The sequence below is a fragment of the Cyanistes caeruleus genome, unplaced genomic scaffold (assembly GCF_971803275.1).
Source record: "Cyanistes caeruleus unplaced genomic scaffold, bCyaCae1.hap1.1 HAP1_SCAFFOLD_89, whole genome shotgun sequence".
NCBI classification, from domain to species: Eukaryota; Metazoa; Chordata; class Aves; order Passeriformes; family Paridae; genus Cyanistes; species Cyanistes caeruleus.
Genome location: NW_028255894.1, coordinates 771,259 through 796,359, shown reverse-complemented (window position 1 = coordinate 796,359; position 25,101 = coordinate 771,259). Strand labels below are relative to the sequence as shown.

The 25,101-nt window shown below is 52.5% G+C and overlaps 3 protein-coding genes across 11 annotated transcripts in view; 2 read left to right on the top strand and 1 right to left on the bottom strand.

Moving 5' to 3' along the window:
- LOC147646629 (maestro heat-like repeat-containing protein family member 7) overlaps positions 1 to 17,031 on the top strand; it is a 237,373-nt gene extending 220,342 nt beyond the window's left edge. Inside the window, exons 1-16 of one of the 6 annotated variants that reach the window (XM_086873186.1) lie at positions 10,728 to 11,097; positions 11,289 to 11,430; positions 11,724 to 11,788; positions 11,907 to 12,272; positions 12,445 to 12,593; positions 12,851 to 12,998; positions 13,207 to 13,397; positions 13,478 to 13,615; positions 13,898 to 14,012; positions 14,185 to 14,322; positions 14,555 to 14,731; positions 14,865 to 15,020; positions 15,180 to 15,281; positions 15,680 to 15,782; positions 16,063 to 16,119; positions 16,461 to 17,031. In XM_086873186.1, the coding sequence (XP_086729312.1) occupies positions 11,313 to 11,430; positions 11,724 to 11,788; positions 11,907 to 12,272; positions 12,445 to 12,593; positions 12,851 to 12,998; positions 13,207 to 13,397; positions 13,478 to 13,615; positions 13,898 to 14,012; positions 14,185 to 14,322; positions 14,555 to 14,731; positions 14,865 to 15,020; positions 15,180 to 15,281; positions 15,680 to 15,782; positions 16,063 to 16,119; positions 16,461 to 16,585 (2,148 nt within the window). In that variant the 5' untranslated portion in view covers positions 10,728 to 11,097; positions 11,289 to 11,312 and the 3' untranslated portion in view covers positions 16,586 to 17,031. Of the gene's footprint in view, positions 1 to 10,727; positions 11,098 to 11,288; positions 11,431 to 11,723; positions 11,789 to 11,906; positions 12,273 to 12,444; positions 12,594 to 12,850; positions 12,999 to 13,206; positions 13,398 to 13,477; positions 13,616 to 13,897; positions 14,013 to 14,184; positions 14,323 to 14,554; positions 14,732 to 14,864; positions 15,021 to 15,179; positions 15,282 to 15,679; positions 15,783 to 16,062; positions 16,120 to 16,460 lie in introns of those variants that run through there. The other 5 variants (XM_086873190.1, XM_086873185.1, XM_086873189.1 and 2 more) reach the window with 5 other exon arrangements.
- The window catches only part of LOC147646628 (maestro heat-like repeat-containing protein family member 7), a 170,475-nt gene that overhangs the window by 136,253 nt on the left and 9,121 nt on the right, over positions 1 to 25,101 (bottom strand). The gene's annotated exons all lie outside the window — the stretch shown is intronic.
- LOC147646630 (uncharacterized) lies at positions 4,386 to 5,630 on the top strand. The gene is made up of 3 exons (XM_086873212.1): positions 4,386 to 4,437; positions 4,624 to 4,923; positions 5,008 to 5,630. Exons 1-3 carry the CDS (start codon positions 4,386 to 4,388, stop codon positions 5,628 to 5,630), a joined length of 975 nt encoding a protein of 324 aa, XP_086729338.1.

Here is a 25,101-nt window from a genome sequence, read left to right as displayed (position 1 = left end):
TGCAGCAGTAGAAAAAAACCCCAACAAAACGAACAAAAAGCAACGCACCAACAGAGTCAGGATACAACCTTACACCCCATTTGTCAGGGTGCTGGTAGCAGTCTGATTAAATGGTGGCTGCAGTCCTCCTGGAGAAACAGATGTGGTTCTGTTGAAGCAATGATCCCATAGAAGATTGTAGCTTACCTCAGAAGTTCCTGTGCTCTAGATGGGTCTGGTCTCTCCTCTGGGAATCCAGTGGACAAAGACTACCTCTGGTGTTCTGATTCCAAGATTATATCCAGTCAGGAATGCTTGGCTCCTCCCCCTGGCTGGAGCATCTCACAATGGGATGATGTCATTTTATCAGTCCTGCAGTGAGACTCAATGGCCCATTAACAGAAGATATCCCCCTGGAGGAAGGATGGGTGGTGGAAGAGATAAAGAACACTGCCCCACCTGGTTTTAACAGCTGGCCCATTAACAGAAGATATCCCCCAGTTATGAGGGATGGGTGATGAAAGAGATAAAGAAAACTGCTCTACCTGGTTTTAACAGATGGTGATAGAATACATACTTTTGCTTACATCTTGCATTGCAACCCAAGACATGGGGTCCATATAAACGTCCCAAACACCAGGACTTAGCCCTGAAAATGCCTCCCAGGTGTTCCCCATCTCTGGTCTCCCTCCTTTGGTGTTCAGGGGTTCCTCCCTGTCCCAGCTGCTGGGGTTCATGCTTGTACTGGGGGTCCCCTGTCTACTCGGTCCCTGACCTCTTCAGGCTGCTGGGAGTGCCAGGAATCCAAAAAGTTCCCCCATTTCCACTCAGCTTTGGAGTTCTTCATTCTTCAAACATCCTCCCAAAAAAACCCAATCCAGGGACACCCCAGAATATCTGGGCTGAGCTCCCCCTCCCCGGCCACTTCTGGGATGGGGGGTGATGATCCCACAGGTGGAGGCCTGTGAATTCAGGGAGTGCTTGACCTCGTGGTTCTTTCTCCTTTCCCTGATCCTCCTATGTCCCTCCTTCAGGCTGAAGAAGCTGCTCAAGGAGTCAGAAGCAAAACTCCAAGTCCCTTGGAGCTTCAATCAGCCCAGCTGAGGGCAGGGACTGCCAAAGGCTCCCCAGGGACTGGTGAGAACAGATCCTGGAGGCCAGGATTGCCGGGAGCCAAAGGCTCTGAGCAGGGAACTGCAATGCTGAGCCAGCCCTGGCTGGGTTGGAGGAAGCAGAAAGGCCAAGCCCTGAGCCCAGGCCTGGCCCAGGCTGGGCCTGTCCCTCACGGGTGGCTCAAGGCTCTTTGTGGTGCAGTGGGATGTGAGGGGCAGCAAGGACAAATGCCATAAACCTGTGTGACACTCCAGATCCTTATGGAACCAAGGGGCCAGTGTGACACCATGGGAAGTTGTGGAACCAAGGGGATCGTTGTGGCACTCTTGGGCCCATGGAACCAAGGGACCAGTGGGACAGTCTGAAGCCTTATGGAAACAAGAGGCCACTGTGAGCCTGCAGGGCTGTAACACCCCAGAACACTTCAGTGCTGGTGGTAACCAAAGGTTCCTGTGCTTGAATTTGGTGCAAAGGAGAAACAACAACCAGATCTTCTCAGCATGGACAGATGCAAAGAATATTCTTGGTAGGAAGGGACCCAGAAGGACCATCAAGTCCAGCTCTTAAATAATGGCCCACACAAGGATTGAACCCACAACCTCGGTGATACTGGCACCATGCTCTGACCAACTGAGCTAAGAGGTCAAAATGACACAAAATTTAACTGACGAAATACAGACAATCAAGGAACTATGGCAAAGGGTTTAATACAACATCCAACTGCACAAAGAACTCTTACCATAGCCTTAAGTTTGCAAACTTAGCTCATTTAACCTAAAAAGTGTTAACCCTTAGGATTTTGGGTAACATTAAGATATCCAAAAATATTCCAGGTACGTAGGATAGGAAGGAGAATAAAAAGAGACCAGAAAGACAGAAGATCTACAGAAAAACACTTCCAGAATGATCCCAGTCACTCCCACTACAATCTCAGTCACCCCCAGTATGAGCTGTTGCACCCAGCCACCCCCAGTATGGTTCCAGTCACACCCAGGCCCTCCCAGTATGATTCCAGTCATGGCCAGAGTGACTCCGTCACTCCCAGGATGGGCCCAGTTGTTCCCAGTTACCTCCAGTATGGTTCCAGTCCCAGCCAGCACCTTTGCAGTCACTCCCAGTATGATCCCAGCTAGTTCCAGTAGGATCCCAGTATGACCCCAGCATGGGCACAGCTGCTCCCAGAATTATCCAGTGTGGTTCCAGTTGTTCCCATTTACCTGCACTGTGGTTTCAGTCTCTCCCAGTATATCCCAGTTGCTCTCAATCACTCCTCAGGTGTTTCCAGGCTGATCCCAGTTGCTCCCAGCCACTCCCAGTCACCCTGAGTGCAGTCCCAGTTGCTGCCAGTATGGTCCCAGTCTTGCCCAGCATGGCCCAACTGCTCCCACTGTGATCCCAGTAGGATGCCAGTTACCCTCAGGATGGTTCCAGTTGCTCCCTGTTCCTCCCAGTGTGATTCCAGTTGCACCCAGTTGGCCCCAGTACAGTCCCAGTTGCTCCCCAGATGATCCCAGCTGCTCCCTGCATGGTCCCAGTTATGCCCAGCTGGAGTTGCCCCCAGTGTAGACCCAGTCACTCCCAGTTGTTCCCAGTTGTCCCCAGCATGGTTCCCATTGTTCCCAGTGTGTTCCCAGTCATCCCCAGTATAGTCACAGACACTCCCAGTATATCCCAGCTGCCCTCAGCATGTCCATAGCCAGTCCCAGACACTCCTAGTAATCCCAGTTAGGTGCTTGTTATCCCAGTATGATCTCAGGCCCAGTATATCCCAGTCTAACTGGGATTCACTTCCTGAATTCACAGCCCCCCCATCCATGGGATCAACACCCCCCCGTCCCACAGGTGACGAGAGAGGGGGAGCCCGGCCCAGATATCCTGGGGGGGTCCCTGGGTTGGGTTTCTGGGGTGATGATTGGAGAATGAAGAACACCAAGGCTGAGAAGAAAATGTCCTTTAGGGGCACATTTGGGGTTCCCAGTGGCAGCTGCTGGCAGAGGCAGCCTGGAGGAGCAGAGCCCTGTGTCCCCGAGGACCCCAAAGTGGGGAGCCCAGAGAGGGGGAGTGCCATGATTCGAGGAACCCTCAATTAAATAGAGAGGGGCAGGGGTGACTCCTTTGTCCCCCTGCACCCCCTAGAAGGGAATAAGGGGAGCAGGGACCCTGGGACCCCAAAAACTTCCTGCATCCCTAAGTGGGGAGATGGAAATGGGAGGAAGTTTTCAAATTCCTGGCACTCACAGCAGCCAGAAGAGGTCAGGGACTGAGTAGACAGGGGACCCACAGTACAAGTGTGACCCCCAGCAGCTGGGACAGGGGTGAAAGCCTGAACACCAAAAGGGAGAGACCAGAGATGGAACTAGAACTCCTGGGAGGCATTTTCAGGGCCAGATTTTGGTGGTGTAAAATTTTTATGTACCCCATGTCTTGGGTTGCAATGCAAGATTCAACCAAAAGTATGTATTCTCTCACCATCTGTTAAAAAGTAGAGGAGCAGTTTTCTTTATCTCCTTCATCACCCATCCTTCATAACTGGGGTTATCTCCTGTAAATGGGCCAGCTTTTAAAACCAGGTGGGGCAGTGTTCTTTATCTCTTCCACCACCCATCCTTCCTCCAGGGGGATATCTTCTGTTAATGGGCCATTGAGTCTCAGTGCAGGACTGATAAAATGACATCATCCCATTGTGAGATGCTCCAGCCAGGGGGAGGAGCCAAGTATTCCTGCATGGATATAATCTTGGCATCAAAGCACCACAGGCAGTCTTTGTCCACTGGATTCCCAGAGGAGAGACCAGACCCATCTACAGCACGGGAACTTCAGAGGTAAGCTACAATCTTCTATGGGATCATTGCTTCAACAGAACCACATCAGTCACTCCAGGAGGACTGCAGCCACCATTTAATCAGACTGCTACCAGCACCCTGACCAACAGGGTATCAGGTTGTATTCTGACTCTCTCAGAGTGCTGTTTTTTTGGTTTTTTTTCTTTTGCACTGCTGCATTTTCATTTTTCTTCCTTTAGTATAGAACTATTATTTCTATTCCTATATCTTTATCTGAGAGCACTTTGATTTCAAGATTATAATAATTTGGAGAGGGTTGTTGCTTACATTTTTATCAATTTCAATGGTGGTTTCTGCCTTCTTTAGCAAACACCTTTCCTTTCAAACCAAGACCACCCAGATACCCAGGGATCTCTAGAGAGGGACTTGGACAGAGGGACCTTCAAATTCAACGTGCTCATTCATTGTTCTCTCCCGAACCAGGATTTCCCCATCCCAAACTTTGGCCGGATGGATGAGAAGGCTGCAAGGAAGAGGAAGATGTCCCAGGACACCGAGGCAGGTGAGCAGGAAGTCAGTGCCCCTTTCCCCCTCTCTCCTGCTCCATCTCCCAGCCCAGCCTGGCCCCCGGCTGCAGGACAACCCCGCTGCTGATGCCGTCCTGCCGGGGACGCACTGGGGGGATCTCCTTCCCCTTCCCTCTGGCACGGAGGCAAATCCCATCCTCTCCTTGTCCTTTCTCTTCCAGAGAAGGAGCTGAGGATGGAGACCAGGGAGAACAAATTCCCACGGCAGAACCTTGTGGAAGAGGCCATTGTGAGCAGCTCCACAGCACAGGAATCCAATAGGGATGAAAATCCCCAGAGATCCCACAGGAGGAGGGGCTCCAAACCCATCCCAGGGTGCTCTGAGCAGGAAAGACCCACCCTGTGCCGGGAAGGCGGCCGGAGATCCAGCCAGGGCTCTGAGCTGGTGGTCCATGAGCAGCTTCAGGATGGGGAGAAGCGCTACAAGTGCTTGGAGTGTGGGAAGAGCTTCAGCCACAGCAACAGCCTGATCCGCCACCAGATGATCCACACTGGGGAATGGGCCTATGAGTGTGGGGAATGTAGGAAGGGCTTCAGCTGCAGCCCCAAACTCATCATCCACCAGCGCATCCACACTGGGGAGAGGCCCTATGAGTGTCCTGAGTGTGGGAAGAGGTTTCACATTAGGTTCAATCTCTTCAGGCACCAGCAGATTCACACAGATGAGAGGCCCTTCCGCTGCCCTGACTGTGGGGAGGGCTTCAAGCAAAACTCTCACCTCATCAGACACTGGCACATTCACAGTGGGGAGAAGCCCTATGAGTGTGGGGAATGTGGGAAGAGCTTCAGCCACAGCTCCAGCCTGACCATCCACCAGAGGACTCACACTGGGGAACGTCCCTATGAGTGTGAGGAATGTGGGATGACCTACAGCCGGAGGTCCAAACTGACCATCCACCAGATGATCCACACTGGGGAGAGGCCCTACGAGTGTCTCCAGTGTGGGAAGAGGTTTCAGACCAGCTCCCATCTCCTCCAGCACCAGCTGATTCACACGGATGAGAGACCCTTCCGCTGCCCTGAGTGCAGGAAGGGCTTCAAGCACAACTCCAACCTCATCAAGCACCGGTGCATCCACACTGGGGAGAGGCCCTACGAGTGTCCCCAGTGTGGGAAGAGCTTCAGCCACAGCTCTCACTTGACCCAGCACCAACGGATGCACCGGTAAGGGAAGCCCTGTGAGTGCCCCAAGTGCAGGAAGGTGTCCATGTGCTGCTCCAGCTCCATCCCCCATCAGAGGACCCACGTTGGGCAGGACCTGATGACCCACGTTCCCAGTGATCTGTGTTGGCAACACACTGGGCTGGTGGTCATTTTGATTTGGCCCTAATTTTCTTTTGATTCATCTTCATCCCTTTAAAACAGACAAAATTTAGGTAAAAGTCTACAGATTCATCAAAGGCATCTAAAATATCTCTTTTACTAGTGCTTGAAGGGAATCTGGTATTCAGGGAGGTAATGGGGAGGGTTTTGGGGGTATTTGGTTTATTTGTCTCCATCTCTTGCCACTCAAGGAGATGAGCGAGTTCTATCTGTCACCTCAAAACCACTCAGTGCCATTGAAATCTACTCAATCCCACCCAAAATTACTGGATTCCACAGTCCCTCAGGGTGTGTTGCCTTAAATTTTAGCTTTCATATTTTTCAAATTCTGCACTGCCTAGGTTTGTAGTTTTGAACTTCCTATTAAGTGCTAGTGAGCTCTCTTCACAGAGTAGGTAGACAAAACAATTCCTTTTCTAGCTTGATACCAAGGACAATTGTTACAAGTTCCATGCCCAAAAGCATGAACAAGGGTGGACTGAAGAGAGAAAACAAGAAGGATGGGACTTCCTCATCTGAAGCTGTAATTGGACAATGAATATGCAGATGGACCTAAACTTCTGAAAATGTGAGACCTCATGATCACTTGTCCATTTTTGTGACCATTTCTGGTCCATTTTGGGTGTAGCCCTGTCCAGGTTCTTCTACTGCCCAAGGTGTATCCTTTAAGGCATTTTAATAAACTTTATTCTCAACTCTGTCCAGCCTCTGTTCTAGGTCAGCCTTCCTCAAGGCATCAGGTGGAAAGGGGTTGGAAGGGGATTGGGTGAAGTGGGATGCAAATCAGGAGGGGTGAGATGGGTATTGGGTGGGATGGAGTTTGGGAGGTGTGAAATAAGGAAAGTAAGGCTTGGGAAGGGGGTCTTGATGTCCAGCAGAGATGGGATGGGTTGGGGTTGGGATTTGGGATGTGGGGTGGGGTCTGCAATGAGACAGCCAAAGTTTGGGGATAATGATCAAAGGGGGAGCCCATTACTGAGTGAGTTTTGGGATATTTCACATTCCTGAAGAGATTTTGGGGTATCTCACATTTCTGAGGCACTTTTGGGGCACTCCCCAACTCTTGGGATGTTCCTGAGAGCAGCTCCATGGAGCCCCATTGCCAGGGCTGGTTGCCATGGGCACGAGCTCAGAGCTGTAGCCGGAGTGCGTTGCCTCGGTGCTGCAGAGCAGAGAAATGATGAATGGCCCCAGACATCTCCAGGGTGTGTTTGGTGTCAAGGTGAAAAATGAGGGTGGAACCACTATGCTTTGAGATGATTTATTGCGCAAGTAGCCCGATAAGATATCAGTCTCAAGGCGTGAGATTTATAGAGGAGCAACAAGTCAGCCATAGCTTGTGGAAGTCAGAGTTTCTTCTCCCCACAGCAATATATAACATTTTGGTCCAATAGGCTAATGGAAAACCTCTCAGACTATTCACTGAGTCCTCATAGAGGTGTAGCAAACATCATTTATTTCTATCTTTAGCACACTTTTATAGGGTCCAACAGGGTTCACAGGGCTTAACAGGCTACAACTGGTTAACACATATTGTTTACATTCTTTTCCATGTACAGAATGCCATTGTTTTTCTTTATTCTCGCTGTTCCAGGACAGTTTCAAAGACACTGCTTTTAATATTGTCGTCTGAATTAAAAGCTGGGTTGTGCAGACAGGCTTTTACTAAAATATCATGTTTTTTCTCTATTAAAATGTTCCCTTACAGTAAATACAGGATATGTTATAATAAACAGAGTCCCAGGACCTTTCTTTTGCTGCCCAGGGTGTGTGGGGCATAGGGGAAGAGAGGGAAAAGGGGGCTTGTGCTCAGCAACCTGTCAGGGCATGCAGTGGTGCAGGGAAATGGCCAGAAACCCTTGGCCTTTGGTGGTTCTGCTGAAGGCACAAGCCCTGTCCCAGCCAGGAAGCGCCATCTGTGTCCTTGTGCCCGTGTGGTGCTCCCTGGATTGCTGAGGGCTCCCAGGTGCCTCTTGATCCAGCTCCTCTGGAGCTCCTGTGGGGCTGCGGCGCTGCTGCTGGGCCAGGCTGGGGGAGACCCTGAGGGGACGGGGTGCTGGGAGGCTGTAAATGGATGAGGGGCTGTGGAGGCCCAGATGGGACAAGGCAGTGGGAAAGCACAAGGGGGATGTGTGAGGGAGTGGGTGGCAAAAGGTTCCAAGGGGACAGGAGGCCCCTGAGGGGCCGGGGTGGTGGGAAGCCCTGAGGAATGAGGTATCAGAGGCCATAAGCAGCCTCTGGGCAGCCGCCTTTTTCCTGACACCCGGCTGCTCTGGTGCTTCCCCAAAATGTCCCCCAGGCCTGCAGCAGAAGCCCTCGAAGCTGGGACAACACCTCTCCAGGAGGGTGGGGACAGCCCGAGGTGCCCAGGCTGGGCTGGCTGGGGACATGGAGGGCAGGGGGTGCTGCCAGGCCACGGCCACTGGGTGCCTGCGATAAGGGGCAGTGGGCAGAGCCAGCCCCGGCCCTCACAGCTGCCCAGGCCATGGTGCTGTGACCGAGGGTCCCCTGACACAGAGCTCGGGGCCCGCAGAGTTACTGCCACCATGGGGAGGGTGGCGATGTCTCCTCCAGCAGGGCTGCCCAGTGGCTGCTGCCCAAGCGGCTCTGGAGCCCACAGGAACAGCAGCAGAGTGTGCCCAGGAACAGCAGCAGAGTGTGCCCAGGAACAGCATCAGAGTGTGCACAGGAACAGCAGCAGCCCCAACGTCGGCACCTGCGCACTGAGGCGGCCGCAGCAGCCGGGTGCCAAACAGGGGGAGGCTGTGGGCACAGCTGCCTTCGGTTTGGCAAAAGGCTTCAGCAGAATTGGCCACAATGGCTTTCTCTTCACTTGAAGCCTCACAGCAATGCTTGGCAGCTTCAGCTGCAGCTTGTGCCCCTGACTGACTTGGATGGCCATGCCTGAGGGTGGGCTCACCTTACACATTCAGGTGTCCCAAGGCAGCGGCATTGGCACCATTGTGAGAGAGAGATGGACACAAGCTCTGCGCTGCAGCTGCCCTCCCTCTCTTCTGTCCAGGCACCTTAAAGACACATGAAATAAAATCCTGGACTTGCTTGGAACAAAGGAAGAAGCAGCAGGCACTGAAAAAAAGCAGGGATTTACACGGCTCAGTTTTGGTCTCCGCTTGGGGAACCAAAGAATCCCGGAGTACTTTGTGTTGCAAAGTATCATAAACATCATCCAGTTCCAACCACCCTGCCATGGGCACAGGTGGTGTGCAGACACAACTGTCACTAGAACTGGAAGAACACTTCTTCATGTTGACCTTTTCTTCTCCTGGATTTCAAGCAAAGATAAAAAAAATCATCTGGTGAATCACAGGTGAATATTGTAGCTCACAGAACTAGGAGTAGGAGTCTCCAGTGGCCCATGGTGTGTCCATTCAACCATTGTTAGATCGTCCAGTTGGACTCAGCCCGGTGCAGCCCGGGCACAGGCACCAGGCTGGTCCATTTCAGCATCCCAAAGTCTTTGTGGCTCCCTGTGCACCCATTGCCTCCTAAATCCATTCTTGAATTCCCAGTTACTGCTGTGCAGGACATGAGAACACAGGAATAGCTTGTTTGGCTCATTCTTGCATTTGCTGCTCCTGCCTAAAGTAATCATCAGGACTATATGCTGATGGAATGGTATCGCCGAACAGCAGGGACTTTGTCTGTAATGTCTAATACTAAAACCTTGTGTGACTGTTCAGAGACTCTAAAATCCAGGGTGAAAATGACAGCTTTGGTGTGTAAGAATCCTAGAAATTTTGACATGTGATTTTTCTAGTCAAGGATTTTAATGCCAATGAGGAAACTACAAAAATATTAAAACTTACTTTCATTGGAAGCCCCTTTGAAATGGCATCAGGCCACCTACAGGGGACAGAGTACGACAGTGGGGACAGTACTTGGCAGTTCATGGCTTCAGATGTGGGAGATAAATATTTTGCTTGGGTTCAACCTGAAGATCAAGTTTTCCCAGAGTTTTGATTGACTGGTCATTGCAGGTAAATTTAATAAATGCAAAAGTATGTAAAAGCACAATTTCTGGGGAATGTGCACTAGGGAGAAAATTGGGAGAAAACCTTGAAAACAGTCAGCAGGCTCTGGAAAAATTTTAAGAAGTTAAAATTAAAAATAGATGTAGCTCTGTGACTATTCAGGCAGGACTCTGTGTCTGGAGGAAATGTTTTCCTTGCATCAGCTGCAACACAGACAGACATGCAACAACTGGGGCCTTGAACATCAGAGACTGGGCTAATGTTTCTCCCAGAAGGACAGAAAATCACACTGAAACATGACAGTACCTCTGTACAATCTAACCATCCTAGGAAACTCAGCAGTTGATGGTGGTTTTGTGCTACTGCAAACCCCTTCCATGAAAAACATCATTCCAGGAAGGAGCAACATCATCTGACAGATAGCAAGAGTGGCCAGCAGTAGCTCCAGGAGCTCCTGCCAACAGCCCCTGCAGGAAGGAGCCCAGCCCCCAATGCACGTGGGCTTTGGCTGCCTTCTGGCACAGAAACCCCCCAGGGGCACAGGTCTCTGGGGCAGGAGAAGGGCACCAGCACTGCCAGGGCTCGGCTGGGGTGGCAGGTCTGCCTTGGTGGGGACTCTGCCGCACCTGCTGATTTCAGTGCTGCCAGGCCCCTGTACAGATTCTGTGCAAGGCCCCGTGCCCTTCCTGCTGCGGCTGCGTCGGCAGCCCTGGGGGCTCCTTCTGCTGCCCTGAGCCTGCAGAGCAGGGCAGCGTTTGCTGATGGTTTGAGGCGTTCCTAAAGATCCTGTCGGGCTGTCTAAGACACTTTGGGCAACGATTCCTTCCAACCTGGGCCACGTTGGGGGGGATGGGGGCAGCCCAAGGGCAGGTGGCAGTGTGTGCAAGGACCCTTTGTGACACATGGTCACCATGGGATGGAAATGGACAGGGTGTCAGAGGGCCCTTTGTGACATGTGGTGACATAGGAGCTGGCGGTGACAGGGCCATGCCACAGTGCCCAGTGCACGCGACGGGACAGGACACGGCAGAGCGGTGCTGTGAGGAGCCCCCGCACAGCGCACTCGTTTGTGTCTGACCCGGAGCTTTTCCAAGTCTTTACTTGTACAGGTGACCTCGTGGCAAGACTGCGGGCCTTGGTGGCCCGTGGTTTTCCCGAGGCTTTTCTTTTGCAGGTGCCTGCGGGGCAAGACTGCGGGACTTGGTGACCCGTGGCCTTCCCAAGACTTTTCTTTTGCAGGTGCCTTCAAGGCCAGACTCCGGTACTTGGACCTGGACCTTTTCTGAGGCATCTCCCATCCTTCTGGCCTCTGTCCTCAAGGTGAGACTGTGGGACCTGGTGACCACAGTCATTTACGAGGAGTCTCCAGTCATTGTGGCAGGAGCCCTTGAGACCAGACTGCAGGACTTGCTGTCCTGTAGCCTTCCTGGGGCTTCTCTCTCGCAGGTGCCTTCAAGGCACAACTGCAGGACTTGTTGACTCAGAGATTTCCCACGGCATCTCTCTTTAAGGTGCCTTCAAGGCAAGATTGTGTAATGGCGGGCATATTCCTCAGCGTCTTCAAAGTGTTCAGGGGGAAAAGAAAGACAGACCCTGGACCTGCCCCAGCACAACAGCTGGAAGAGCCAAAGAAGTTCCAGCCACTGCAGGATGGTGAGTGGCAAAACTGGGCCACAGGGCTGATGGCTGCAGTCAGCTGGGCCCTGCCCCATCCCATCCCATCCCATCCCATCCCATCCCATCCCATCCCGTCCCGTCCCGTCCCGTCCCGTCCCATGTGGACATGCCGAAGGACAAGACAGAATAGGGGCTGGGGCTGACCCCTGGCAGTGGCTGTGCTCCATCCCCTGAGCCACCCCAGGGCTGTCCCTGCCTGGGGAGTGCAGGGCTGGGTTGTGTTCTCCGGCCTCTCCCGCAGCCCCTCAGCTCTGGCTGCTCTTTGCCAGATGCAGCCATGGAAAAGACACAAGAGCAGGAGCCTGCCCGTGGCCGCTTCCGAAGAGCAGCGCAGGTACCTGCAGCCATCCCCACCTGGGCTGGGCCTGCTGGCACTGCTCAGCCCAGCAGTGGAGCTTGGAGCACTCCATGGAACATGCCTCTCTCCCCTGTCCTTTGTTCATTCTGCACAGAGGTTCCGCAAATTCCTGCGCATTCGTCGTAGGAGGAACACCACAGCAGCAACTGAGGGCGCAGCTGAGCCTGACTGCAGGCTGACCGAGCTCCAGGCAGAGCCTGATGTCAGCCCGGATTCAGCTGAGCACTCACAAGAGTCTGACGCTGCAGTGGAGTTTGACAGGGCAAAGGCTGACATGGCAGGGACTGAGGGCATTCAAAATGATGACACCGGAGAGACTCAGGGCATCGCAAAGGCCAACAGGACACCCACTCCCACTATAAGCCAAGAGCTCATATGGGATTATTTCAAGGACCCTCGTGTTTCTTCTGACGTTGTTGAGAAGAGAGCTGCTTCTTCTGAGCAGCAGGTACCCAGTCAGGTACTGGAACTGGAGGTCTCCCACGATCCTGTGCCCCCTCACGCCACATCCACAGGGCCCCCTCAGCCTTTGAGGCCAGCAGAGCATGACAGGAAGGGAAGCACTTCTTGGGGGAAGCTGGGGAAGTTGCTGCCTTGGACGGCACTCCATGTCTTCCCCATGCCTCCTCCAGGTGCCAGCTACTGTGAGGAACATTCACCAGAGTCTGGTGTCCCATGTCACTGTGGATGTCAGGCAGCAAATTGACATTATAAGGCTGGCTGAAGAACACCCTGCTGATGTGGTGCTGACCCTCCTGCACTGTGCCCCATCGTGTGACAGGTATGGGGCCCACGTGCCTTGAGAGCTCAGGGCTCACCAGCCTTTAGGGCCCATGACCCTGCACAGCCTGTCCAATGGGCTCTGCCCAACAGGCAGAGAGGTCCAGGAGCCTCGGGCCCCTCTGTGTCCTGATGCTGCTGCCAGTGCTCCCTCCCTGCCCCTCAGGGCACCAGGGCTCTGTCACCTGGGTCCCCACAGCTACACAGGGCATGGCTCTGTGACTGAGACACCCCTGACACAGAGCTCTGATCCCACAGAGCTGCTGCCATGATGTGGCAAACCATAGGCTCGTCAGGACCAACAGTAGAGAAAGTGCTGCCAACACTGCTCTGTGTGATGGAGAACTGGCCCCTTTGCAGCACCTGCACCTCTGATGGAGACAACAAGGACGTTTTTCCCTTGAGTGTAAGTTTATGGAGATGGCCTTTGATCACCTGGAGCTTGCTTCCCCAGGAGCTCTCTGTCTTCTCCCTGCCTAAGGCGCTGGGCTGAAACCTGGGCTAGGGGCAGGCTCAGGGGGCACCAGGCCCGCTGCTCCCCCTGTGTCTCCCCTCAGGCCCTGTCCCATGGACACCTCGGCACTGAGCACTGCCTTGGTGTGCTTCTTTTGCAGGCAACTCTGGTGCTTTGGGTGATTGTCCAGATGCCACAGTGCTGCGAGGCGATGATGCTTTATTCTGCCCGCCTGTTTGTGGCTCTGCTGTTCCATGTTGTCATCACCACCCAGCAGATGCCACCAGTGGAAGTTGACAGCTTCTGGAAAACATGCCGGGAGCAACACCGCCTTCCCAGCAACCCCAACAGGTGCCAGTCCTCCTGTCCTTCCCATGCCCTTGTGGCTGACCAGTGTACCCAGTGTGACCTGGGCTTTGCTCTGCACACAGGTTTGCAGTGCAGGCCATGAAATCTCTGCTCTGCCGACTGCGGTGTGAGAGTGTGGTCATGGAAATGGGACGCAAGCGTGGCTGGGACACGCTGCTCTGTGCTGACACCCAGCACTATGCCGTGGGTCTGCTGGCCAGGCGAGCCTCACTTCTCCCAACTGCCTCTGAAATCTGTGCCCTGTGCCTGGGGTGTGTCACACAGTCCCTGTGGTCCTGGCCAGAGGGCCTCGTCACTGAGGGATGGCTAAGCAGACTGCAAAAGGCTGAGAGGAGGGTGCCCAAAAGGAGCCACTTCCCAAAGCACCCATGGTCCCTCCAGGGATTCTGGGGAAAGGCCAGATCTCTGTGATTCTTTCCTGGGAGAGGTTTGTCCCCCCGCCCCCCCACCATCAGGGTCTTGGTGCTGTTTTCCCCTGACAGGGAGATGCTCTGTGCCTTGATCCCCTTCTGTTCCCATATTGCACTCGACCTGCTCAAGTCACTCAGAAGGGAGGAGCCATGCTGTGATCTGTCCTTCCTGGCATTCCTTGTGGAGGTGAGCCCGATGGCCAGCACTACCTCGCTGAGCTGCCTGCCAGCCCTGTCCCCTTGCATAGCCACAGCTGCCTGGGACGGTGCCCGTGCCCTGTGCTGCTGCCTGGGCCCAGCCCTGCCCAGTTCCAGGCTCCTGCCGGCCGGCTCCCCTGTCACTGCCCTGTGCCTTTCAGGTCCTCGAGTGCTTGGACTTGACTAAACACGGTGACAGTGTCCTTGAGATCACATCAAGGCACCTGCAGAGTGAGTGCAGACAGAGGCGTCGCCTGGCGCTCAGAGGCCTCGTGGTGCTCAGCAAGGAACCCTCGATGGTGAGGACAGGGCAGCGGCTGAAGCTGTGCTGGGGAAAGCAGCCCCTTGGGCTGGCTGGGCTTCAGGAGCTGAGGCAGCTGCTCCCAGCTCTCCTGCCTCACCTGCCTGAGTGCTTTGGGACAGCCCTTTGGCCTCTGGGCCCGGCAGCAGCAGGGTGGGGTTGCAGTGCCAGGGCGGTCTTGGCACTGCAGCCGTTCAGGGCTTCCCAGCACAGCCTTGTGTTCCACACAGGCCATAAGAATGTGCAGCCTGTCTCGAAGCCTTCAGGAGCTGCTGGGTGATGCAGATGGAGATGTAGTTGGCATGGCCCTCCGTGTGTTCATCAGTATTCTCAAGAATAAAGACATCATGATACGCAGCACCACTGCCCCAAAGCTGGCTCAGGCACTCCTGCTGCTCTTTGACTATGTAAGGCTCTGTGCCCCCAGACACGGGCATTGGCTGCTGCCCAGAAACTTTGTATCTTACAGATTTCTGGGCCTTTGCCCAGGTGAGCCTGGGGGAATTGGTATTAAGGTCTTTTTCTCTTCTTTTCCTCCAGGACCACAGCCATGTACAGTTGCTCTCCCTTGATCTCTTCTTCAAGGCGATGGACTTGGTAGTGGATGAGGGAAAGAAGCCCCTGGAGAAGATTTTGAACCAGAGCCTGCTTCCACTCTTCATCCACTGCCATGATGAGAACCAGCATGTGGCGAAGGTCAGGTTTTGTGTGATGCTGGTGCATCCCTGGGAAGGGCATCGGCTTCCTCCTGTCCTGAAACCTTCCAGGCTGTGGCTTCCTCGGGGCCCTGTCACCCAGACAAGAGTCCTGTGCCCTGGGCTGCAGTGCCATCTCTGCATCTCTGCTGCTCTCCAGGCCTCTCGGGAAACGCTGCTTCGTGTGGCCGAGTTCCTCAAGAGGAGGAATCTGAAGCAGCTGATTAGGAAGGAGCAGCTATCAAAGTTTGCTGAGTGTCTGGTAAGGGCAGCCCGGATTAGCTCAACTTTGAGAAGCCCCCTGGTCCCGGTGCTCAGTGTGTGGGGCTGGCAGCTGTGGCCCCTGCCCGGTGCTGCACCCAGGGGCACCAGCCTGCGCCCCAGACGCTGCTCCCTTCCCTGGGCCGCACGGCTTCTTCTCCAGGCTCCTGTGGCCCCGAGCCGGGTGCCAATGGAGCCCCACACTGGGGCTGCGGGCAGGGGCGGCACCGCGGCTCCCCGGGCAGCAGCCGGCCCTCTGCCCCCTCCAGAGCCCGGCGCCAGCGGCTGCTGGCCGGGCCTCAGGGCTGGGCGGGCACGGGAGGCCGGGGCTGGCCGCAGGCAGTGCCCGGCCGAGGGGCAGAGCCCGCACCAACCCTTCCCTCCTGCCGCTCTCTGCAGCTGGCACAGGACAGGAACCGAGCGGCCGAGCAGCTGCGCCGGGCCCTGCCGTACCTGGACTGCCCACAGGAGCCCCTGCGAGAGGCGGCCATCAGGTTCATCGGTGAGCCACGAGCCCGGGCTCCCTCCCCGCCCCGCCGCAGCTCGGCCCCGGCCCCGGCTGCTGCCCCGGCAGCGGCACCCGGGCCCGGCGCCCTGGAGCCCCGGCTGCCCTCGGGGCTGCTGCTGCCGGCCTCTGGCAGCCGGGCCCTTGGGCTGAGTCAGGATGCGGCAAGGGCCCGGGCTGAGCCCTGCCGGGGCGGGAGGCCGTGTGGCCACAGGGCTGGCAGCACCGCTGGCAGGGAGCTGTGCTGCTGGGGCCCTGACAGGCTCTGTGTTCCCAGGGATAGCCGGGCAGCACCTGAGGGGGAAGAAGGAAGAGCTGCAGGCCCTCATCGAGGGTGAGTGAGGGCAGCGGGCAGTGAGGGGCTGGCACTGGGGGATCTGAAATGCCCGTGCAGGGAGCTGTAATCCGTGCCATGGCTTCAGAGGGCTTCTCTCTCTCTGTGGACACCTTGGTGATGTGGGAATATCACAGAGAGATTTCAGGGATGCAGGGCGAGAGATTTGGGTGGGGATGTAGTTGGGAGAGATTCGTATCCAGTACCTTGCAGGTGGTCCTGTTGGCCCCTTAATTCCTGTGGCCACAGTAAGAGCAGGCTGGGATGGCCCTGGCAGGACTTTCTCCTAGGATTCCCACAGATCCGGGCTCTGATCGTGGCTTTGTACCCCTCTCTTCCAGCACTTCAAGCCCTGAGGAGAGATGACAACCCTTCTCAGACAAACACAGATCTTCAAGAGATATTCTCTAAAAGAGCTGCAGAGCTACGCTTGTCTGCTGGCTTAGGTGAACCAGTCTTCATTTAAGATGCTGTGGAAGATGAGACTATGCTGAGACCAGAAGAGACCAGCTGGAGCTCCAGGCACAGCTGATGACTTGCACAGCTGAGCCTGTGGGAAGCTTGCATGGCTTCAGCCCTCTCCCCCTGCCTGTAGATAGCTCTGTCCCTGCAGCCCTCAGACACTGCCCATCCCTTCTTTTTCCTCCACTTTGCCTCCCTTTTGATAGCTCCCTCCTTCCAGCCCTCAGACACTGCCCGTCCCTTCTTTTTCCCTCCACTCTCCCTCCCTTTTGGTAGCTCCCTCCTTCCAGCCCTCAGACACTGCCCGTCCCTTCTTTTTCCCTCCACTCTCCCTCCCTTTTGGTAGCTCCCTTCTTCCAGCCCTCAGACACTCCCCATCCCCTTTTTTGCCCCTCAGCTCATCCCTTTGCTTCGCATTTCATCAATAAACAGTTTTCCTTTTTCACTTGACCTGCATCTGTGTGGAGCTGAAGGGTCACAAATCCAGAGCGCTGTGACACACAGGCCCCTCCTGCCGTTCTCTCCTGCGCCGTGTTTTGTGCAGAGACGCAGAGGAAGGAGCGCAGATCAGGCTGGAAAGGTCCCTGTGCTGAAGGCCCGGCTCCACAGCATTGTGGAGTTCAAGGTGTTACTGAAGGCCAGTAGTGGGACAAGGAGCCTGTGTGTGTCAGGGACCAAAGTTGTGTCTAAGGCCCTGCCGTGTTCCGTCCTCTGTTGTGCACGTTGAAAGGTTAATGAATAAAGCCAGGTTCAAAAACCCTCCTGGAAAATGCAAAATCCCAATTTTAGCAGCTTTTTCCACTTCTGCATTGCAGGTATTCATGGATCTACTGGAGAGGGAATGTTCATCCCAAATTTCTGCCTGTTTTTCTAGGAACACTCCAATGACAGTACAATGCCACGTGTACTGATTCAGTCTTCCGAGGTTTTTTGGGTTATTCTCTTTTGGGATTTAGGGGTCTGGAAGGTGGGGAGAGAGGCAGGACACAATCCAGATCCAAAAAAATCCCATACAGCACTGGAAATGAGGAAAACATAGTGGAAACAAGCAGAAAGGAACTGGGGGAAAAAAGGATTTTTAAGAAGGAAAAATAGGGAAAAGTAAGGACAAAATTCCAGACAAATCCACCGGTAAAGAATAATTTGGAGGTGGAATAGGAGAAATTCCAGCCCAGCAGGCTACCAGGGCCTGGGAGGGCCCAAATTTTTTATTTTATTTGGGAACTTTTTAGGGCTTTTTAAAAATATTATTGGATTTTTTTCCAGGAAGATCCCCTTTTCCTTTCTGATGGGACTGGAAGTCAACTCCTGCTCCTGCAGTGCTGTTTTTGCCCATCCTCATTCCTGGATATTCTTAGAAACGTCTGTAAAATGGTGAAAATGAAGATGGACTGTGGCCTTTTTTCATTCTCAATACTTGTGATGCTACTGGAGTGAAAAGAAGAGGGGAAAAAACAATAAAAAATGGGAAAAAATATTTATAAATCAGAATTTTACCATCTACCAGTGCCTGCCTTTTTGTTACAAAGTTTATTAAAAAGAAAAAAAAAGGTGGTTGTAGTGGGTGACTCCCTTCTGAGGGGAACAGAGGGCCCCTCATGCTGACTGGAGCCATCCCACAGGGAGGTCTGCTGCCTCCCTGGGACTCGGCTACGGGGCATCACTGAGAGACTTCCTGGGCTGATCCAGCCCTCTGGTTATTATCCACTGCTGCTACTCCAGGCTGGCAGAGATGAGATTGAAAAGAGGAGTGCCAGGGCAATTCAAAGGGACTTCAGGGCACTGGCTGAGTGGTTGATAGGGCAGGAGCACAGGTAGACTTTTCCTCAGTCCCTTTGGTGGCAGAAAAGAAGTGAAAGGAATAGGGGAGCCCACATTATCAACAAGTGGCTCAAGGGTTGGTATCATCGGCAGAATTCTGGATTCTCTGATCATGGGGCAACTTTTCTGGCACCCGGCCTGCTGGAACTGGATGGGCTGCATCTCTCTTAAGGGTAGAAGAATTTTATCTTATGAAGTGGCAGAACTCACGGAGAGGGCTTTAAACTAGGTTAGAAGGGGGAAGGGGATGCAGCTGGGCTGTCTGGAAGCAGCCCCAAGGGTGGTGAGCCTGAGGTAGGGGTGAAATCAGTAGCCCAGCTGAGGTGCATGTACACTGTAATAAATGAAATTCAGCCAAATTTATCAATAACAATTTTATTGAAAAATTTGCAAAATCAAATTATGAAAACAGCTACAATCACAGTCAGCTTTGAGCTCAGGATCGGCGCTGGGTGAACTCTGAACCAGCCTCTGTCACACTGACTCCCCCAAGTTCACCGCCTGTCTTTTGGAGAGATGAGTTTTGATACAGTTTTTACAGCTTGAGGCTGTGCAGTCTCAGTTTTTTCTTTCTTCTGAAGTTTGTTGCATATTCATATTTTCTGTTGTTTTTTTAACTAAGTTTCCGAGAAGGGAGGAAAAGTCTGAGTAGATTTTATGAGAGCTGAGTACTGAGATGCACGGTCCGGAGAATTTTTCTGTTGGATTGTTAATGAAGGTTCCGAGAGAGGGGGAGAGTTACAGGAACTGGGTATTGAGATGCACAGTTGTCCTGGGGTGATTTTACCTTTAAGATAGCTTCGGGAGCTGGGAGGAAGTTGAAGCTAGGAGAGGCTGATAAGAGTTTTTCCTCTGACCAATTATTGGTCATTTCTGAGAATTGGTGGTGTTTTTAACCATTGAGAAGTGAGATCAACTTGTGAACACCACCTTAAGATGTAAAGCCAGGGTTCTTTTGTTCTCTTTGGTTTCTGGCTTCTGACGAGGTCACAGGGCTCTGTCTCAGCCTCCCCACCCCCCTCCAGGCTGGACAAGGCCACAGAGGGTGGGGAGGAGGGAAACAGAGCCGGCCTGGCTTGGTTTGCAGTTTCTGCTGCTGAACTGAAACCTGACACCATGAACATCTGCAGCTTTCCAAGACTTTAACTCTTTTACTACCTGGATGAGACGGACAGATTACTCCTTTTTCTCAGAGAGAGAGAAGGATAAGAGTGAGAGTGAGATAACATGAAGAAGACATCATAAAACCGTCAAATACAGTGAAGAAAAGAGTTAAGTTTTAGATGGGGAAGAGAGAATAAAGAGATGCTTTAATTAAGCTGAAATATTTTTCTGTTAAAGCTATGGAGATGGACAATAGTGTTCTGAATAAAGTTCCTTTAATTCATGACAGAGTATATGGGGAGGAATGGAGTGTTCAAAGTGTGGGTTTTGAGCAAAAAGTAGAGTAATTGTGATACAGTGGGGTGCTAAAACAGAGTGGAGTGAAGATTTGAGGCCTTGAGGGCAATGAGAAAACTGTTTTCCAGCGAAGCTCACAGAGACAGATGAAGAGAACTTTTGCCTTTGAATAACTCATCCTTAAAAATGACATCCCTAGACTCATTTGACCCATAACACACCTCAGAGCGATGTGAAATGGGAGGAGAGAACTGATGACAGATTTCCGGGCAGCTGGCATCAGAGAAATAGAAAGCTATAAAAGAAATAGTTTTCTTGTGAGAAACTCTGTAGATTAGCAGAAGAAGACTTCTGTTTCTCTACAAAGACTGATGAAAAGACTCTAGCAGGAATTGGGACTGTTTTAAACCAAAGTTCCAAAGTTTTTTGTCTCTATGTTGTCATGTGAACAAGGGAATGGTTGGGTAGTGAGGGAAAAAGGGGTTTTCTGGAAGTTATTCTAGTTTTCTTATTCTTGTAGTTTTGTTAATAAACTTCCTTTATTTCCTTTTAAGTTTTAAGCCTGTTTTGCTCTTGCTCTAATCCATATCTCACAGCAAGAAATAAGTAAGTTTTCTAGTAATTTTTTAGTTACTGCTTTAAAACCACGACAATGTGAAAGAACAATTCCTCTTCTTGATTTAAGACCAAAACTGCAACATTTAAAGTTGTTTTATTAAGCCGTGGAGACAGAGAGAAGACTGTGGACTAAGGCAATGGCTGAGGTTGCTGTATCTTAAGGAAGAGCTGTCAGTACCAAGTTGTTACTCAACTGTTTGCTGCTTTGGGCAGAATATTCAAAAGATAGACAACTTCTGACAAGCAGTAATCCTTTCCTTATACCCCAAGTATTTGGATGCTTCAGGACATTTATCACAGCTGCCAAAACTGGATTCACAACCTGTGGGTTTCAAAAGGAGAGCGAGATTTTGCCTGTTCTTGCTTTGGGAAAAGGGGAAAATATTCTCATTCCTTCTTCTCTTTCTTTGCCTACATCTTTTTCACCGACTTTTGACTGGACTCAGCTCAGTGATAAACCATCCACAGGAGCAGCCAGGGCTCCTTGTGGCTCTTTCCTAGTGAGGAAGCTGTGCTGAAGCCACACCTCCTGTAAAATGCACTCAGCATTTTACATACTGAGCTTTCCTATCAGCCTCCCACATCTCAGCCATTCCGTGCTGGGAAATGACAGACAGGGCTGCAGAGTGATGGGGGGAGGAGGGGAGAGGAGACAGTGCTTCGTTTAATTATCCCACTTCAGCCTGATTGCTGCAGTGGTATCTTAAAAGTGAAAAGATTTGGAAACTAGATTTCTGGTAATTAGCATTGAGAATATTGTAATGCCAGCACCCAGCCTCTCTCACCGAGGATTTACTTCTCTGGGATGAAATTGCCAGGCTCTCACATCCTCTGATCTCCTCAGAGAACCAGCTCTCACACGTGCTGGCAGACAGCATCTCTGGGCTCAGGATCAGGGGCAGGTAGCAAAGAGGGGACTCTGTCTGTCGGGGCTGGGGAAGATCCATCTCGTCCTTCAGGAGGGAGCCCACGCTGCCAGTGCTACAGCAGAGTGTTTGCAGGCACTGCTGTCACCACATCCTGATGTGAAACTGCTGCCATTTACTGCCCTGGCTGAGGCTGGGGTCCAGCACACATAATAAGAGAGGAGCTTTAAGCAAGTAGTCAAGAGTGAAGGGAGTGTGAGTGTCAGATATTGATGATACAGCGTGCCCAGTCTGCAGCTGCACTACTGGGGGAAACCGAAAGAAAGTATCACAAAAGCAGCAGGCATCACAGATTGCCTTTCACTCTTTCCTGGACAAAAGATAGATTTAGGTAATAATTCACCTAATAATAGATTAGGTAATAAAGAATTAGGCTGTATGAACCTTCTTGAGGAACTGTGCTTGTAACACGGGCAATGGTAAAATATCAGCAAAAGCTGCAGCACACTCAGGCAGCAGACACTGTCTGAGACAGAGCAGAACAAACCATTTGGATCCCCAAAATGACTGCTCACATGAGACCACAACCTCCTGATCACTCCCTAGGTTTGTACCCATTTGGGGGGATATTTTGGAGTATATCTTGGCACAAGCAAGCATGTGCATCCAAACCAAGGAGTTTGCCAAAGAGAAATAGAGGAAACTTGCTACCCACCAGCTGTGATCCTGGCCAGGAGCTTGGGCAATAGCACATAAACACCTGTTTTCATTTGCTGAGTGGTGCTGTGACACAGGGGTGAGCAGTGACATGAAGCTTTTCATCTGGCCGTGATCTGCTTTCAAAGCTCTGTAAACAGCTCTTAGCTGAAAATATCATGTAACTTTTTTTTTTTTTTTTTCCCGTTTGTTGCACGCAGTTCATCCTCAGAGGAAGAAGAGCCCCTGTGCTCATCTGGGCTTGGGAACAGCAGCTCCCTTGAACACAGCAGGCATTCAACCTGAGGCTGAGCAGGTTCAGGCACCGAGCCACGAAGCTGTAAGTGTGCAGGCTTGCCTTGCATAAAGAGGGAATTGTGAGTTGTTAGCTGAGGGAGAGAGCTGCTGGTTGGAAATAAGAGAAAATGCATTAATAGAAATTCAATTTAAGAAAAAAAAGAAATAGCAGACCAGTCTAGTTAATTTCATAAGGATTCATGAGTAAAAAAGTAAGACCTTTAGTTAGGAAATAATTGCACACTTATGACCTGAGGCAACAGAAGGAACTTGCTGAAAACAAAATGGCACATGTCATTAAATTTAATAATGCTTAATTATAGAATCATAAATATTTGAGATTGGAAAGGCCCATCAAGTCAGTTAAGCCCCTCTCCTTATCAATTCAAGACTGTTCCCATATGTTGCACATATGCTGGTATGTTTTCTACAGACTATTAGAACCCATTGTCAGGAGGATTTGCCTTAAATTCCGCAGTTTTCTCTTTCTTAATTTCATTCCATTACTCCCTGATATGCCTGCTTGTTTCCTGCTAAGTAATTCCTTTCCTTCCCTAGGGTGTGTGTGTCAGTCAAACATCTGTAGATGGTTGAAATGCCTCTCCTTAGTTATCACTTAGCCAAACTAGACATATTGATTTAGTTCTTTTAATCTTCCTCATAGGTAAATCCCTCTAGTCCCTTAATTATTTTGTTGCTCTTTTCTGAACTCTGTCTTTCCAAACCCTTCTTGTAGTCATATTAAATGCAGTATCCTAGTTCTTGTCATCCAGAACCATGGAAAAATCAGGGGTGCTGTTGCATCTCTGTTGCAATGTGATGTGTCTGACCCACTATAATATTTTTTCCCCTGATCTATCATGCTGAGCACCATGCAAGGCTGTAGAGAGGTCAAGAGAACCTCTGTTTTTAAAACTCTGCCCTGCAGCTATTCCTTACGGTGCTGTCAGCAGGAAAGACATTTTGTCTTCTAAAACCTTACTTCTGATAGTTTTTCCCATCTGAAAACTACCTGGGCCAGGGGCAGCACCCAGGGACCTGCCCTGCCTGGGGGAACCTATACCTGGGTCTTATAACGAAGTATCAGAAACAAGGGCACACACTCTGTATTCCAGACTCCAACATTTTATTCTTATTCTTAATTTTCCATGTTTTAAGTACTACTATGTCTTCATCTACTTCAGCTTCTACCTCTTCTTCCTAATATTCTTATTCTTATTCTTTATCATTTCTTGGTTTCTGGAGGGTCTTATGCAGGTTTTCGTTGGGGGGAAGGTGGGTTTGGGGTTTTTTTCTTTCCTACTACTACTTCCTAAACACAACTTTCTTTTCTTTTGTTAGAATTGTGTGTGTTGCAGTCCAGCAGGCCGCCGTCGTGTCCTGGGAGCAACACCTCCTGTCTGTGTCCATTCCTCATGGCCAAAGTGCCACAGGATCAGCACGGAGTCCTTTCCAGAGGAGAGGAAATGGCCTTGGAGTCCAGCAGGGAGGAGCTGGAGCCAGTGTCCCTGCAAAGGGCCAAGAGCCGTGTGGCTGTGGCCCTCGGGGACCCGGTGCAGGGGTGCCGCTGGCGGTGCCAGGCTGCCGCTGGGAGCCGATGACTTTCCAGGTGCCTTCCCGGCCGGACGATGGGCCGGGATGCGGCGCTGAGCCCCGGCAGCGAGGGTCCCCCTTTGGGTGCCGCTTTGGGCTGCTGTGTGCCCTCGGGGAGCCGCCCCAGGGGTGCTGCAGAGCGGCCGGGGCCGGCTTGGCCCACAGGGCCAGCGCAGGCCGGGGCAGCCCGTGCGGCTCCCTCGGGGCGCCGGGCAGGCTGCGGGGCAGCCGCCATCTGCAGCCCAGCGCTGCTGCCAGCGGGCGCTGATCCTGTGGCTGTGCCACCAGGCAGGGGCAGAGGAACAGCCCCTGCAGCGCCCGCAGCGCCCGCAGCTCCCACAGTGCCTGCCTCAAGAGCGAGCGGCCTTTCCTGTGGGGAAGCGGCTGCCCAGGAGAAGAGACATCTTCCACCGTGGCTTGGGCTGCCAGAGGGCCAGGCCCGGCACAGAGTTGCTCTTGCGGGCACAGCTCGGGCTCCTGGCACTCCACCCAAGCTTCTCGAGGGACAGGCAGCAGGATTCCCTCTTGGGCTAAATCTGCCAGTCTCTGCTGCCTGGCCTCTTCTCCTTCTTCGTGCAGCTCCAGGACGCTCACCTCATCCCAGTCATCGTCCTCCCGCTGCCAGGCCTTGAGCTGGCTGCACAGGATGTCGCAGTATTCCCTGCTGTCCTGAGCCAGCTCTCCATCACTGTCATCATCCCAGCTGGACCTGGAGGATTTTCTCTTTGCTTTGCCTCCAGTCACCTCCTGGCCATCCTGGCACAGCTCTTGCTTGCGGCAAGCTTCCCAGTCCAAGAGTGCCCGGCGGCTCGTGCCTTCTCCTGGGGACAGCCGCTGCTCAGGAGATTCTTCCCAATCTGAGAATTCCTGACAGTGATCGCTGTCCGCCTGCCACGGCTCCTGCTCCCTGCACTCGCCCCACTCGGAGACAGCTGGGGAGGGCTCTTGCTCCCTGCCCTCATGCCAGTCCTGGAAATGCCAGTAGCTCCCCCATACTTGGACCAGCTCTTGCTCAAGGCCTTCATCCCACTCAGAGAGCTCCTGGCAGCTCTGGGCTTCTCCTGGGGACAGCTGTGGCTCAGTGCAGGCTTCCCCTGGAGTCCCTTGCTGGAACTTGTTCATTTCTCCTTAGCAGAGCTCTGGCTCTTCCTCAGCGCAGGACTCCACGGCTCCTCTCCTCCCTCTGCTTGCCCTCTCAGCCTCCTCCTGCTGCTCCCTCAAGGCCTGG

Bases quoted from the DNA above. Each gene is read 5' to 3' on its own strand.
- LOC147646630 (XM_086873212.1), top strand. From the start codon at position 4,386: ATGGATGAGAAGGCTGCAAGGAAGAGGAAGATGTCCCAGGACACCGAG. The intron at 4,438-4,623 runs GTGAGCAGGAAG...TTTCTCTTCCAG, and splicing joins GTCCCAGGACACCGAGGCAG to AGAAGGAGCTGAGGATGGAG. The intron at 4,924-5,007 runs ACAGCCTGATCC...TCAGCTGCAGCC, and splicing joins GAAGAGCTTCAGCCACAGCA to CCAAACTCATCATCCACCAG.